Source organism: Mandrillus leucophaeus, unplaced genomic scaffold, assembly GCF_000951045.1.
Source record: "Mandrillus leucophaeus isolate KB7577 unplaced genomic scaffold, Mleu.le_1.0 Scaffold368, whole genome shotgun sequence".
NCBI lineage: Eukaryota > Metazoa > Chordata > Mammalia > Primates > Cercopithecidae > Mandrillus > Mandrillus leucophaeus.
This window is the reverse complement of record NW_012103898.1, coordinates 2,094,795-2,108,750: the sequence shown is the minus strand read 5'-3', so window position 1 is coordinate 2,108,750 and position 13,956 is coordinate 2,094,795. Positions and strand designations below refer to the sequence as shown.

The window sequence follows — 13,956 nt, the reverse complement described above, 5'->3', positions numbered from 1 at the left end:
AACAACATATTTTTATATTTCAATGTTAAGAAATACAAATCTATATCACAACTTTAATGACTACATAGAATTCTATATTTGAGGACATTTCATGATTTATTTAAATTGATTCTAAAAATTTTAAGCAATAAATAATGCTATGATAAATATTTTTGTATGGTCATATTTAAACAAGTATGTGATTCTATTTTTTTCAAGCATATAATCAAACCTGGAATAGCTGAATCATTGGGTATGACATATTTTAGGCTTCTGGTACAAATTGACATTTATTTATAAAAGGACAGTTTTCATAAGAAGAAAAAAATACAAAACAAGATGTTCAGTACTTCACATATTTTAGCATTTAACAGCTTGAAACAACACATCTCTTTGCTGTTCTTCTAAATGTTAAGATCACATTTCAAACACACTCATCTCGTTAGGCTTGGCCAACACTCTGTTGTAACTGGCTACCCACCTAATTATTAGATTATTAATAAAAGCAAGCACAAATAAGAAAAAGAGAAAGGGAATAGTCTTCAAGGTTAACTGAATATTTGAAATGTCAATGCAGTGTCAAAATCTGCTGCATAGTTTGGACGTAGTCAATTAAAAGTGTCTTCTCTCTATACTTTTGAAATCCCTATTACCCTGGCATCCAGTACTTTTATTTTTTTAAATTAATTTTTATTATTTATTTTTGAGATGGCATCTGACTCCCTCGCCCACGCTGGAGAGCCGTGGCGTGATCTTGGCTCACTGCAACCTCTGCCTCCTGGGTTCAAGTGCTTCTCCTGCCTCAGCCTCCCAAGTAGCTGAGACCACAGGTATGCACCACCATGCCTGGCTAATCTTGTATTTTTAGTAGAGAAGGGGTTTCACCATGTTGGCCAGGCTGGTCTTGAACTCCTGACCTCAGGTGATCACCCACCTTGACCTTCCGAAGTCCTGGAATTATAGGCATGAGCCACTGCGCCCGGCCCCAGTTACTTTTAAAACCTTGTTCAAGTACATGTTGCAAATGAATCCAGCTTCTAGGCTAGTGCATAAATTGTAATTTGAAGTTTTAGTTCAATAAGTGAAGCATAATGACTTATTCCATTTTTCCAACATAAATGTTACCAACCAGAACTATGCTTGGGAGGAAGAACAGGGAAGGGATGTCAGGAAACCCTGAACTTCCTTTCACTTGTTCCAGATTAACTTATGTGTCTCCTGTTTTATAAATGCCTTTGGGAGGAGATACTACCGTCATTCTGCAATAAAGATGAAGCTTGAATTCACTATATATCAGCATGTGCATATTTAAGATCAAAGTGTTTCCTGAAGTTGTGACAGTGAGAAGAGAGTTGGCTGAGTGCTAGAAGTATCGCAGGGTTGATGAGGATGGCAGCCCCACCTGGAAGGGCTTTACAAGAGCTGAGAGGCTGGAGGCAGTCTCTGGAGAATTCATAACTCTCTAGGTAACTGCATTAGTCATCAATGTAATCAGGCTTATTCTTTCTTCTGAGGCGGGAAAGGGGTGCTGATGAGGCAAGATTCCGAACATTTGTGGATTCCTGGTTGTATACTACTGCTGTAAGACCTCCTTTTAACTGAATTTGGCCACATGCCTTTGGGCACCGGAAATTCGTATCTTAATACATGTAGTTGCTGAAGTCAATACATGTTTAAATTGATATACTGTATCCGTTATATTGATATCAATTCTCTCTTATTGATCCTGGAATAATTTAAAAGAAAAGACTTGACATAATTATGAACCACAAAAGACAGTAGATACACAAGTAAGTAATAAATATTTTACAAACTTAAGTAATATACAGACCCCTCTTTAAAGGAAAATGATTTTCTCATGGGCCACTTAGTGTTTACTTAAAATATTTTAATTGTAATGTTAAAATGTATAAATATAAACTTGGTATGCATGCCTTATGCTTATACAGCTTACAAACAAAAATATACTTACAAATTAAATATAAACAAGGCTACAGAGCTGAGTAAACTTAAAGTTAACAACATTTATTTAGTGTGACACTTGATGTTGTTTTGCTAATATTAAGGCCCTCCTTGCTATGTGTATATGGCATGACATAGATTCTTTGGAATTTAGTGATCCATCTCATTGCTCTTGACTGCCCATTGGGAAAGACGCTCAATCTCTATCCATGTGGATTTTCTTGGAACTCCTATAAGCTCCAGGAGTAAGTCAGGGTGTGCCTGGGTGTGCCTAATTAGGTACCGTTGCCCCAAAATCTGTACTCAGATTTGTACTAAATAAACACAAGTACCCAGGGTTAGTATAAGATTTATTGCATTTTTTAAGTTTTAAAAGTAAAAATGAGATCATAGGCACCGCCCATGGCCTCTTTGTGCCCTTCGTCTATTTCTCCACATTTCTGGAAACTCTTTTTAAGTGCCTTCTAGAATTCTGTATCAGTCATCAAAAATATTTATACCAAAGTTTGAGACAGGCAATTTTCTGTCAGTTGGAAGTAGTTGTTTCTACCTTGCTTGTATGGGGAGGGGTCTCTAATATGCACCCAATAGTAATAGTCCCTGGGCTTTGTCTCCTGTCCTGCTTGCCTACCAAGGCCATGAAAACCTAAATTCTCCTTTACCTAGTTTGACAAATGCGCTCAGTTGAAATCCAGTTTTACTCCTCAGCTTGTTTTCTGAAAGATGGTCATGCCCTGCTTCTGGAAATGGAAATTCCATATCTTACCTTTGTAATTACTTGCTGTACTCCCATCCCCAATGCCTGATGCAGGCATTTCAGTGATGCTGTTCTTTCTCCTCCAAGGTCAGGTGGGTTTCTAGTTGCACAGTAACAGTAATATGGAAGAGTAGACCTACCTGTGAAAATTCACAAAGACAACCTGGTTTCTGCTTTCCAAATTCTCATCCTCTAATGAAGGAATCATAACCAGCACAAAAGCATAATAGAAATACGAATGATAAAAATATCAGAAACCCAAACATAGACTGTCACATGGCTGGGCACAAGGACATACAAGACCAATTCTATGATTGTAACGTAGATACTTCTCAGCTTTTTTTTTTAAGTTCGGAGGCACATGTGCTGTTTGTTACATAGGTAAATTTGTCATGGGGGTTTGCTGTACAGACTATTTGATCATCCAGATATTAAGCCTAGTACTCATTAGTTGTTTTTCTGATTCTCTCCCTCCTCCCACCCTTCACTAGGCCCTGGTTTGTGCTGTTCCTCTCTCTGTGTCCATGTGTTCTCATCATTTAGTTCCTATTTATAAGGGAGAACGTGTGGTTTTCTGTTCCTGTGTTAGTTTACTAAGGACAATGGCCTCCACTTGCATCCATGTCCCTGCAAATGACATGCTCTCATCATGCTGCATGGTGTCTCTCAGCTTTTTTTTGCTGTTTTGTTTTCTTGAGATGGAGTTTCACTCCTTTTGCCCAGGTTGGAGTGCAATGGTGCGATCTCGGCTCACTGCAACCTCCGCCTCCCAGGTTCAAGTGATTCTCCTGCCTCAGCCTCCTGAGTAGCTGGAATTACAGCCAACCACCACCACGCCCAGCTAATTTTGTATTTTTAGTAGAGACGGGGTTTCACCACGTTGGCCAGGCTGGTCTTGAACTCCTGACCTCAGGTGATCCACCCACCTTGGCCTCCTAAAGTGCTGGGATTACAGGCATGAGCCACCGCGTCTGGCCTTCTCTCAGCTTTTTAAGAGAGCATTAAACTAAATGGGGCTCCTCTGACAATCTGTGACTACCAATTAGCTCTTATGTTTCCATAGACTGCTAGGACATCTTGTCCTCACTCTTTAAAAAAGAGAGACCTGGCTCTAGCTCCCCTGAGTAAGCCACCTCCCTGGTCTCCAGAAATTGCAAAGTAAGAGGGCTGAGCATGATGTAGCATAGTGGGCCAGGTGATCTGGGGAGAAGGAGGCAGGGGTATGGAAATGAAGGAGAAAGGTGTGGTGGGGGTGAATGGTAGGAGAAGGGAAAGCTGAGGACAAGAGGAGGGGGCTCGGTTTTGTAGAACACTCTCAGGTGGACCTGGACATCACTACCTAGAGCAGCGTTCCTTAAACGTGCCCAGATAGGAAGTATAATTACAAAAGTAAGAACTTGCATTTTCAGAGAGCTTTCCCCTGGAAATTCTCATTCAGCAAGTCTAAAGCAAGGGCTATGGTATCTAAATGTTTCTGTTTAACAAGTGATATCATGCTAAATAAAATACAACTTGTTTAAAATAAGGGAGTTCCTAAATTATGTCTGGCACACAATCCAATCCAGAGTTCATGGAATATTGGAATGCATGGAGATATAACAATCTTAGAACAAAACATTTTTAACGAGTGTAGAAAAAAAATAAACAAAAATCCAAAATATCTGAATTTTGTTCATTTTGAGAGCATTAAGCCTACCCTCAGGAGTTGTCCAGGTTTCTAAGAGTTAAGGTGAAGACAAGGCATGACTGATGCGTAGTACTCTGCAACCAAAGCTTTAGGAGGGGAACTGGGGAAGGAGGCGTGTTGCCTTATGCCACCTGGTGGCAGAATTGGGTAGTTAATGAAGACCGGCTGGAAGTCAAATGACTTAGGTCCTTCAACAACTACTCATTAAGTCATTTGAAAAAAAAATCACTTAAAATCTGAGTCTGTTTTCTCATTTTAGAAAAGATTACTATTTGCTTAAATTGTGTTTTTGATACAATCAATGAGACTTTAAAAGTGAAATAAAATATTAAGTATTCTTTTTATCATTGCTAATGCTGTTTTCCCATTTATAAGTGAGGGAAAAACTTATTTTTCCAGGGATATTCCTTTTTCTCTTGATTAAGATAGTGAACAGAAGTGAATAGTCAGAAGTGGTCAGTCAGAAGTGGCTGGTCAGAAATGAATGGGGAATGTGTTCAATGAGAGAGATCTCTACTATCCTCCTCTTCATCTATTCTATTTTCCCAATTCTCTAGAATGAGACAGGCTACTGTGAAGATGTCAGATGGCTGATTGAGGCTTTCAGAAAGGACAGATCTCACCAGTAGCTGCAGAATATGGTTACCTACTATGATGGTTAATTTTATGTGGCAACTTTGCTGGGCCACTGTGCCCAAATAGTTGGTGAAACATTATTCTGGATGATTCTGTGAATGTGGATTTTTTTGGATGAGATTGATATTTAAATTGGTAGACTAAAGCAGATTACTCTCCAAAATGTAGGTAGACCTCATCCAATCAGTGGAGGGCCTTGACAGAACAAAGACTAACCTCCCCTGAGCAAGAAGGAATTCTGCCAGCAGACTGCCTTTAGACTCAAACTGCAAATCTTTCCTGGGGCTCCAGGTTGCAACCCTGCTTTGTGGATTTTGGTTTATCCAGCCACCACAATCTTGTGAGCCAATTCCTTATAGTGTCTCTCTCTCTCTTTCTCAAATCTCTCTCTCTCTCCACACACACACACACATACACACACACACACACACACACACACAGAGTTGATTTTATTTTCTAGAGAGCTGTGACACTTGTGAAGGTGTTAGATAATTGGAACTTTTGAGAAAGACATATATCCCAGTTGCTAGAGAATATGGTTACCTGCATGGTGAGAATTGAAAGGTACTAGAAAAGTCTGCTCTCTTTATAGAATCTTCTCTAACACTCTTAAGTGTGGGTTGAAGTTAGGGGTGACCTAACTCAGTTGATGTGGCTCCATTTCCCTGAGATTCTCTTTGTTCTGCTCACCCCTGTGTGGTCGCTCCATTCTCAAGAATGGTAGCAGGAAGCCTCCAACAGTTTCAGCCTCACACAAAAAATCTGGAAGATAAGAAACTGCTTCAGTTCTACTATTCAAAGAAATTCACCCTGATTAAACTGTCAATTGCTGACTAGGACTTTGGCTTGAAACGGAACTTAGTATTTAAGATAATCCTGGGAGATTGGGGTGAAATCATTTTTCCTTAAGACTTATGGAATCAAAGTGCTACATGGATACATGAAAAAAATCCTGGTTCTGCTAAGGTGCGGGAAGGTGAATGGATGTTGGGTAGATCACCAATAATGTCCACCAGACACTTACCTAGTACTAGCAATTGATTTATCACAATATAACACACAAGTGATGATACTCAAACTATACTAGTGCTAAGGAACCAGTAAAGAATAGTGGGGATTATGGTAAACAAGAATAACACGATCTATTAATAAAAGAGAAGCCACGCCAAGCACGATGGCTCATTGCCAGTAGCAGTGGCTCACGCCTGTAATCCCAGCACTTTGGGAGGCTGAGGTGGGTGGATCGCCCGAGGTCAGGAGTTTGAGACCAGCCTGGCCAACATGGTGAAACCCTATCTCTACTAAAAACACAAAAATTAGCCAGGTGTGGTGGCGTGTGCCTGTAGTCCCAGCCACTTGGGAGGCTGAGGCATGGGAATTGCTGGAACCTGTGAGGTGGAGTTTGCAGTGAGCCGAGATCGTGCCACTGCACTCCAGCCTGGGCAACCGAGTAAGACTCTGTCTGGAGAAAAAAAAAAAAAAAAAAAAAAGCCACTACTCTGCTCTAAGCAATGTGATCATGCAAAAATATAACCCTTCTGTTGCAAGATCGTCAACATTTTCCAGAGAAACTGATAATTTTTATTTTCATGTAAAATAGCCATATTTTAAATGTTGGCAACTAAGTTCATTTTTGTTCTTGTTTTTAACCACGCAGGACAGCCAATACTGTCTAAAATAAACAAAGCATAACTGTTGGCTAAATGCAGTCTGTGAACCTCTAGTTTACAAGCTCTGGGCTAGAGAAACCATTCCTTGCCATTCAGTAGTTCTATGAATGAAAGGCTTGCTAAGAGTAGAGGAACCAAGGAAGATGAGAGAATGAGTGTCATTGTCTCATACAACGCTTTTCGGCAGGTGGGTCCCCACTCACATGCTCTCAGGCTCCGGCTTCACGGAATGAAATGTGAAGTCCACTTGGGGCCAGTTAATTCTTTCCAACATAGTCAAGGTGTTCTACTGCCAGGCACCAGGAATACTTGTTTTCCTGGTGTTGACCATCTTACTTCATTTACAGGTAAGCCCCAACAGGTACAGGGACAAAAGTCTTCACACTACCAGAAATCCAGTGTAGATTAGGTTCTTTTTCCCCAAGATGCCTAAATTCTATTTTTAAAAAAAGATATAGCAATCATTCTTCCATTTCTGGACCCTTAGCTGACCTCATTAGGTAATTTATCGCAGTTCTGCGAGGCATACAGCTTTTCATTAATAGGTTAGATTAATTACCGTTCTATCATTAAAGCGCATTTAGCTTAACTGAATGGAAAATAGCAGTTTGTCATAAACTTAAAAAAAAAAAATCAATGCTTAATTAGCTTAAAATAGACTAGTACTGAGATCAGAAACTAACTAGCGTTTATCTTTTTCCTGGACCATTTCTTGTTCCCAAAAAAGCACAAGAGCAGTAGTTGTCAATCCTGTTTACGCATTAGAATCTAGCGGGTGGAAATGTGGGGTTTGGGAGGAGGAGATGAAGGGAACGCTTTTTTAAAAAAGCTTTTGTCCAGGCCCTACCCTAGAGGGACCAAAACTCCCTAAAGCGATTCTAATGTGTAGACAGGGCAGAATACCGTTCCCTGTGCGGGGGAAAAGTCCCCAAGATCTGAAATTCCTCAAATCCCTCAGATTCTCTCCAGAACTCTTCATTTCAGCACGAAGGGGCACCAACGAACAATTTTCTGAGGTGTCTGAGGCTAGTAATTTCCCTGGAGATTGACGGGACCATCAGCCAATCGGCCGTCTGAACGAGTGATAGTAACCCCAATGACAAGCAACAGAATGAGCAACTTTATCCCAGCAGAAAAAACAGATAGCAGTAGCAAAGGTCAACAAGTCACAAAAGTCAAGGGCTCGCCGTCGGATATCAGCGAGGCCCAGGTATACTCTTGGAGGTAGTAGCCAAGAGATGGTCCTGCGCTTGCCCAGCGTTGTTAGAGAGGCGGGGCTTGCTCAAGCTTCTCGAGCCCTCTTACGTCACTTCCGCCCGGCGGGGTCTCATAGTCCTGTGGGCTGGGTTGAAGCGACTTCCTTTTTTCTTTCCCTTTTTCCTCTCCGTGGCCCCGCCTCCCGGAAGTTCTGCCCCGTCTCCGCCGCGGGTCAAGGGTGAGCGCTGGAATCGCTGCACGGGCCTTGGTGAGTAACTGCTGTGAGTTTTATTCCTGCGCAGCGCCAGTTCAAAGGACTTAGGGTAGATCCCGCTTGGGGCCCAGCATGCTGTGCCGGGCCTCAGGAGTCTCCACCCTCTCCGGTTCTGGGGCCGTCAGTCTCCTGGCCTGCAATTATCCACGCGGAGGCTGAGGTCTTTGGCTTTTCGCGAGTTGGATTGCAGCCTTGTTCTGCTTCTGTCTCTTCTTTCTCCAGGCGAGGTCCTACTCAGGTTGTTGCCAGCGATAGTCCTCTTCTGGAGCTTGAATTGAAAGCAGAGTAGTCTTGTTAGTCTCGGTGATGGCTGGGTTGCCTCCTGAAGTAGCCAAAGTGCTTTAGCATCCATTCCGCCTCCTTTGAGCACCCTGGGAGGTAGGCAGGGCAAACGAAAAATATATTCGTTAATATTGTGCAGTTGAGGAAACTGAAATTCTTGGCGAATTCACTGTTTCAAAGCAACACGGCCTCTAAGAGGCAGAACTGGCACACCCAGGTCTGACTTCGGTAGGGTTGCACAAAAGAGTGGAGAGAGCGTTTGGAAATAGGGGAGACACTGCAAAGGTTAAAAGAAGAGCTGGGGTTTCTGAGTGCTTACTTTGTGTTCGGCATTGTGCCAAGTTCTTTCTATAATTATATCATCCTTTTTAAAAAAAAAAAAAATAAGCATAGGAAGTGTATACTGTGGTTATTTATTCCTGGGTTAGGAAACTGAGGCTCAGAGATGATAACTGACTTGTCTAATATTAATGACTTGAGTAGGCGTTTCACAGATCTCTTTTAGCTCTGTGATTCTTCCAACACTGTAGTGTTAACTTCTGGCATAATCAAACTGCCCTTTTCTGATTTTGGCATTACAGGAAGGGAGATTCCAGAACTTTAGTTTTGGTCTCTTCTCCCTTTGCCCATTGTCTCATTTCTTATCACCATCCTATTTAGAAATTTATTTTCATGTAAATTTAGCCTCATGTAAAATTAGACTTTACTTTCATGTAAAGTCTAAATTTAGACTTTTTTTTTTTTGAGATGGAATCTCGCTCTGTCGTCCAGGCTGGAGTGCAGTGGCGCGATCTCGGCTCATTGCAAGCTCTGACTCCCGGGTTAACGCCATTCTCCTGCCTCAGCCTCCCGAGTAGCTGGGACTACAGGCGCCCGCCACCACGCCCGGCTAATCTTTGGTATTTTTATTAGAGACGGGGTTTCACCGTGTTAGCTAGGATGATCTCGATCTCCTGACCTCGTGATCCGCTCACCTTGGCCTTCCCAAGTGCTGGGATTACAGGCATGAGCCACCGCGCCCGACCCGCCTTGATTTTTACTCTACAATTTAATTTTTTTTTCCTCCAAGAGGAATATGGAGATAGTTGTGGAATTAATGGATCCAGGTTAAAGGGTTGGTCAGAAAAATTTCTAGTTTTTACTCTATTGTTGCTTTCCTTACGTATATTATGTCTGTTTCTGCCTTTTTTTTTTTTTTCTCTGTCAGGATAACCGCTGTCATCTGCTGCCAAAATGTCAGGAATTGGAAATAAAAGAGCAGCTGGAGAACCTGGCACCTCCATGCCTCCTGAGAAGAAGGCAGCTGTTGAAGATTCAGGGACCACAGTGGAAACAATTAAGCTAGGAGGTGTCTCTTCAACGGTATGAGGAAACAGTGCTATGAAAGTGTGTTTTTCTTCTGTCAGTTGCAACTTGAAACTAAAAATTCACGGAAGCTTTCTGGAGTGTGAGGAAGCTGTTTGAAAAGAAGAGGGAGATAAAACAGGCTGAAAGTAGGTAAAATGATGTGGTAGTCAGTTCTGGAGGAGAGGTAGATTGACAGTTGTTTGTTTTCAAGGTGTACTTACATTCTTTTGAGAATCTGGGAATGTGGTGCCTGATACAACGTTAAGTATAGGTATTTAGCAGTAGGAAGATACACATTTATTTTGCATTCACTGAGAAAGTCAGTACCAGATTCTAAGAGACAGTTTAGCAATCATTGAGAGTGTGGTGAAGAGTGAGAGTCTGAGACCAGACTGCCTGGGGTTGACTCTGAGCTGTACCACTTCCTAGCTGGCTGACCTTGTGTTATCCTTCCTTTGCCTGTTTTCTTGTCTGTAAAATATAGTTAGAGTATCTGCTATGTTAGATTCTTATGCAGATAAAATGAGAGTCCCTGTTAAGGGCTAAGATTTTGCATTTAATATAGTAAATAGTCAATAAATGTGAGCCATTCATAGCTAGTATTGGGCTAGATAATATAATGGTTCATAACATAGATATTATCCTTGCTCTTATGGAGCTGACAAAATGAGTATTATATACCAAAAATCTCATAGTAATGTTATGTATCTGTTAGACATCAGAAGTTTACAGGTTTTGATCTACATCAAGATTTTGCTTTTTTGAAAATCAGACATGGGGATGTGATGTTAAAATGCCTTATGTTTGTATGGCTTGCAAAACTACATCTATTACTTATTTGATTTTGAGACTGAGGTTTATTTTAGAGTGGTTGATTTTTTTTTTTTTTTGAGTCAGAATAATAGGAACATACATAGTGAGTTGCTGATGGAGTGTCATTCCTGAAGCTTCCTGGGGTTCTGGTACTTAATATTGCTGGCAGGAAGTGATTTTTGTCTTAGCACTGCCTTACATCATGCATTTCAAAGGCATTTATTCACTCACTATATATTTGTTGAGTATTTGTTATTTGCCAGACACTGTGCTTTACATTGAAAACATCCCCTAGACTTTAGTTTGTAGGGTAGCACTGACAAGGGAATAGACTGTTTAGAGTGGGATATGTGCTGTTCATAGGGATAAGCACATACTTATGGGAAGCACATAGCACACACCCTAGTGTGGACTTTATCCAGAGGCAATGTGGAGGCATTGGATAGTCTTAAATAGGGGAGTAACATGCTCTGACTTGTGTTTGGAGACTATAGAAGAGCAAGGGTTATAAACAAGAGGCCAGTTAGCAGAGTTTTTTCTTCACTCCTTCTGACTCTCTTTTCCTATAACTCCATTTCTCCGGAGGTAGGGATCTGAGGCATGTATCCACTGATCCCTGCTCCAATTGCTTGGAGGTTGCCATTGAAAGCAGTACCTCCTGTGCATTTTGAGATTGCTGTTATGAGCCCGCTGTGATTGTGGGACAGAGAAACAGTCTCCAAAGTGTACTTGAAGTGGGAACACTGGCAGCGTCAATGGAGCTGTCCACCACAGCTGTGCTGAATCTGGCAGGCTGATAGGACTTAGCACAGAGTTTTTGCTATAGGAGGCCTTTGTAGTAATCTTAATGAGAAATCACGGTGGCTTGGACCACTGTGGAGGTAGCATGGATAAGATCTGCTGATGGATTGGATAACTCACATGAAAGATAGGAGGGATGATCGCCCCAGGATTTTGAAAGTAATGGAGTTTTTACTTAGTTAGAGAAACGTATGAGAGGAGCAGATTTTTGGGAGTCATGGAGGATGAATTGTGTTTGGTTTGATTTGGGACATGTAAGTTTGAGATATTTATTTGACCTCTGAATGGATAAGTAGTTAATAAGCTGGATGCTGGAGAGAGGTCTGAGCTAAAGCTGTACATTTGGGAACATCATTTGTAAGTTGTGTTTGAATCTATGAGACTACAGATTTCTTTAAGGAATAAGCATAAAAGGTCTGTTGGGGCACTACAATATTTTCATGTCAAGGAGATGAGAAAGGACTAATCAAAGATACAAATAAAGAGGGACCAATGAGGTAAGAGGATAGTAAGACAGATTGGATTCCTAGAAGCCCAATGAAGAAAGTGTTTCAAGAAGGAGCTGATTAGGTGCTGCTGATGTGTTCTCATTCAGGTTTCAGTTGGAACAAAGGGAGTAAAGGGAGGACTGAGATATTATATTTAATAATAAAGAGTTCATTGGAGATACCAAAACACCTGTGTTGGTGGAATAGTGGGGATAGCAGCCTGTTTTCAGTGAGCTTAAGAGAATATGAGAGGAGAGGAATTAGGAAAAAGAGAGTAGAGACAATGCTTTAAAGAAGTATCGCTGTAAAGTAGATGACTATATAATGACTGATCATGGAATTTAAGTTCAGCAAAGAAGGAAGTGAGAGAAGTGAAAGGTATAGGACCAATGGATGGTAGATCCTGGAGAGTTTGAGGAATTTTTGGAGTAAGGAAACTGGAGAGAGTGAGCTGGAAAAATAGTGGTAGTTGTGAAGAATGAGGTGTTTGAAATTGAGCTTATAGAGGACATGTAGGTACAAGTAAGACTAAATGTGGGAGTTGGTGGCTGAAGGAGGTAGAGGACAAGATCACTGGTGAAGAGGAGGTCAATGACTTGATGATTCAAGTACAGGAAAGATGATCTGTATGGGTATTGAAATCATTAAGAATGATGACAGGAAAAGTATTGGAGAGTGATAATAAGCTAGGTGCTGAATCTTTGAGAAATGTGAGGAAACGACGTGGACATTTATAGATGAATTCAACAGAGCATGGCAGCAGGTGGTATAGGCTAGTGGCATGAGCTGCAGAGGTAGGAGGTTTTAGGGAGGAAGGTGGGGTAATGGCCTGGAAGTGGCAATGGAAAATAAGGAGGATATTCATCCCTCTCTGGCTTCAAGGGGTGTGGAAGAGAAACAGCCACCACTGGAGAAGCCTGCAGGGAAACAGTTTCTCATCCAGGTTTCAGTTAGAGCAAGAAGGGAAAGGCAGTGTTAAGAGTTTAAGGATATAGTTTATTAATAGTGTTAATAAACTGGTACAGTGGGAACACTGTGTACTACTTTGGCATATTAGGAATGTTTTAACTAAAATGGAAAAGAGAAAAATGAAACAAAAATGGGTGGTTTAATAAACAATTGTTACTTTAAAATATTGATTTCATTAATTCCTCAGAAAAGTAAGAATATTTTTCCACATGCTGGTTCTTTGCTTGTTATATCTCCCTGTCCCACCTCCCACCAACCCCTCCCCGGCTTGTCCTAGGGAAGGAGCTGGAGAGAGAAAAATACTGAGAGGGATGTGAAATTACTAATGGAGTGAGGGTTTTGTAGAGACAGAAGAGAACAGGATCCTGAGCACAAGCTGAGGTTTTAAGAATGTGTGCATAATTGTGTGAATGGGTCAAAGAGATGGGGAATTGAGGTGTTTCCCATCTGATGGCTTCTGTTTTCTCATTAAAATAGGAAGTAAAGCCGTCTGTTTTGTATGATGTAAAAGGAGGCAAGGTTTGGTAGACGTTGATGTTGCCTTGATGGAGAATGGGAGATAGCTCACTTGATAAAGATTTCTGGATCTGTTTAGGTTCAGAATTCATTTTGTAAAGGCACCGGTTTCTGTGGTTTGATGAACTTCTCTAGAAGCCTCAGCATACTGGGTACAGGAATGGAATAGCCAAATATCTGGATTAATTCAGATTGGGGTCTGTTCACAGAGGTAGAATAAAAGGATTAAGGGCAGAGAACTGAGGAGGCTGTTAGGCAGGTGTTTGAAGGAATGTACGATATGGCATATGATTAAGATATGGAAGGTAGCGGAGATAGAAGGAGACCAAAAAGGAGAAAGAAAAGAATTCAACATTCTGGAGATCTAAATGAGGTAAAGTGATTGGTATATTGGGTTAAGGGCGTGAGATACATGCAAAGATGTGGTATTACTCAGGGAATGGGAAATTGGAATTTAAGATTTCGGATGTGGTGCAGTTCTATATAAGGACAAAAGTCTGAGATGTGTATTTTGAAATGCATGGCTGAAGCACAGTGGAGGAGATAATCATTGGAGTGGAGGAACTGGAAAAACTGAC

The 13,956-nt window shown here is 41.2% G+C and overlaps 1 protein-coding gene across 1 annotated transcript in view; it reads left to right on the top strand.

Annotated features, from left to right (window-relative positions):
• The first annotated feature begins 8,193 nt into the window (after positions 1-8,193).
• Positions 8,194-13,956, top strand: part of RNF20 (ring finger protein 20, E3 ubiquitin protein ligase) — a 37,984-nt gene continuing 32,221 nt past the window's right edge. The window contains exons 1-2 of the mRNA XM_011990058.1: positions 8,194-8,540; positions 9,652-9,806. Of these exons, the coding sequence (XP_011845448.1) occupies positions 9,678-9,806 (129 nt within the window). The 5' untranslated portion in view covers positions 8,194-8,540; positions 9,652-9,677. The remainder of the gene's footprint in view (positions 8,541-9,651; positions 9,807-13,956) is intronic.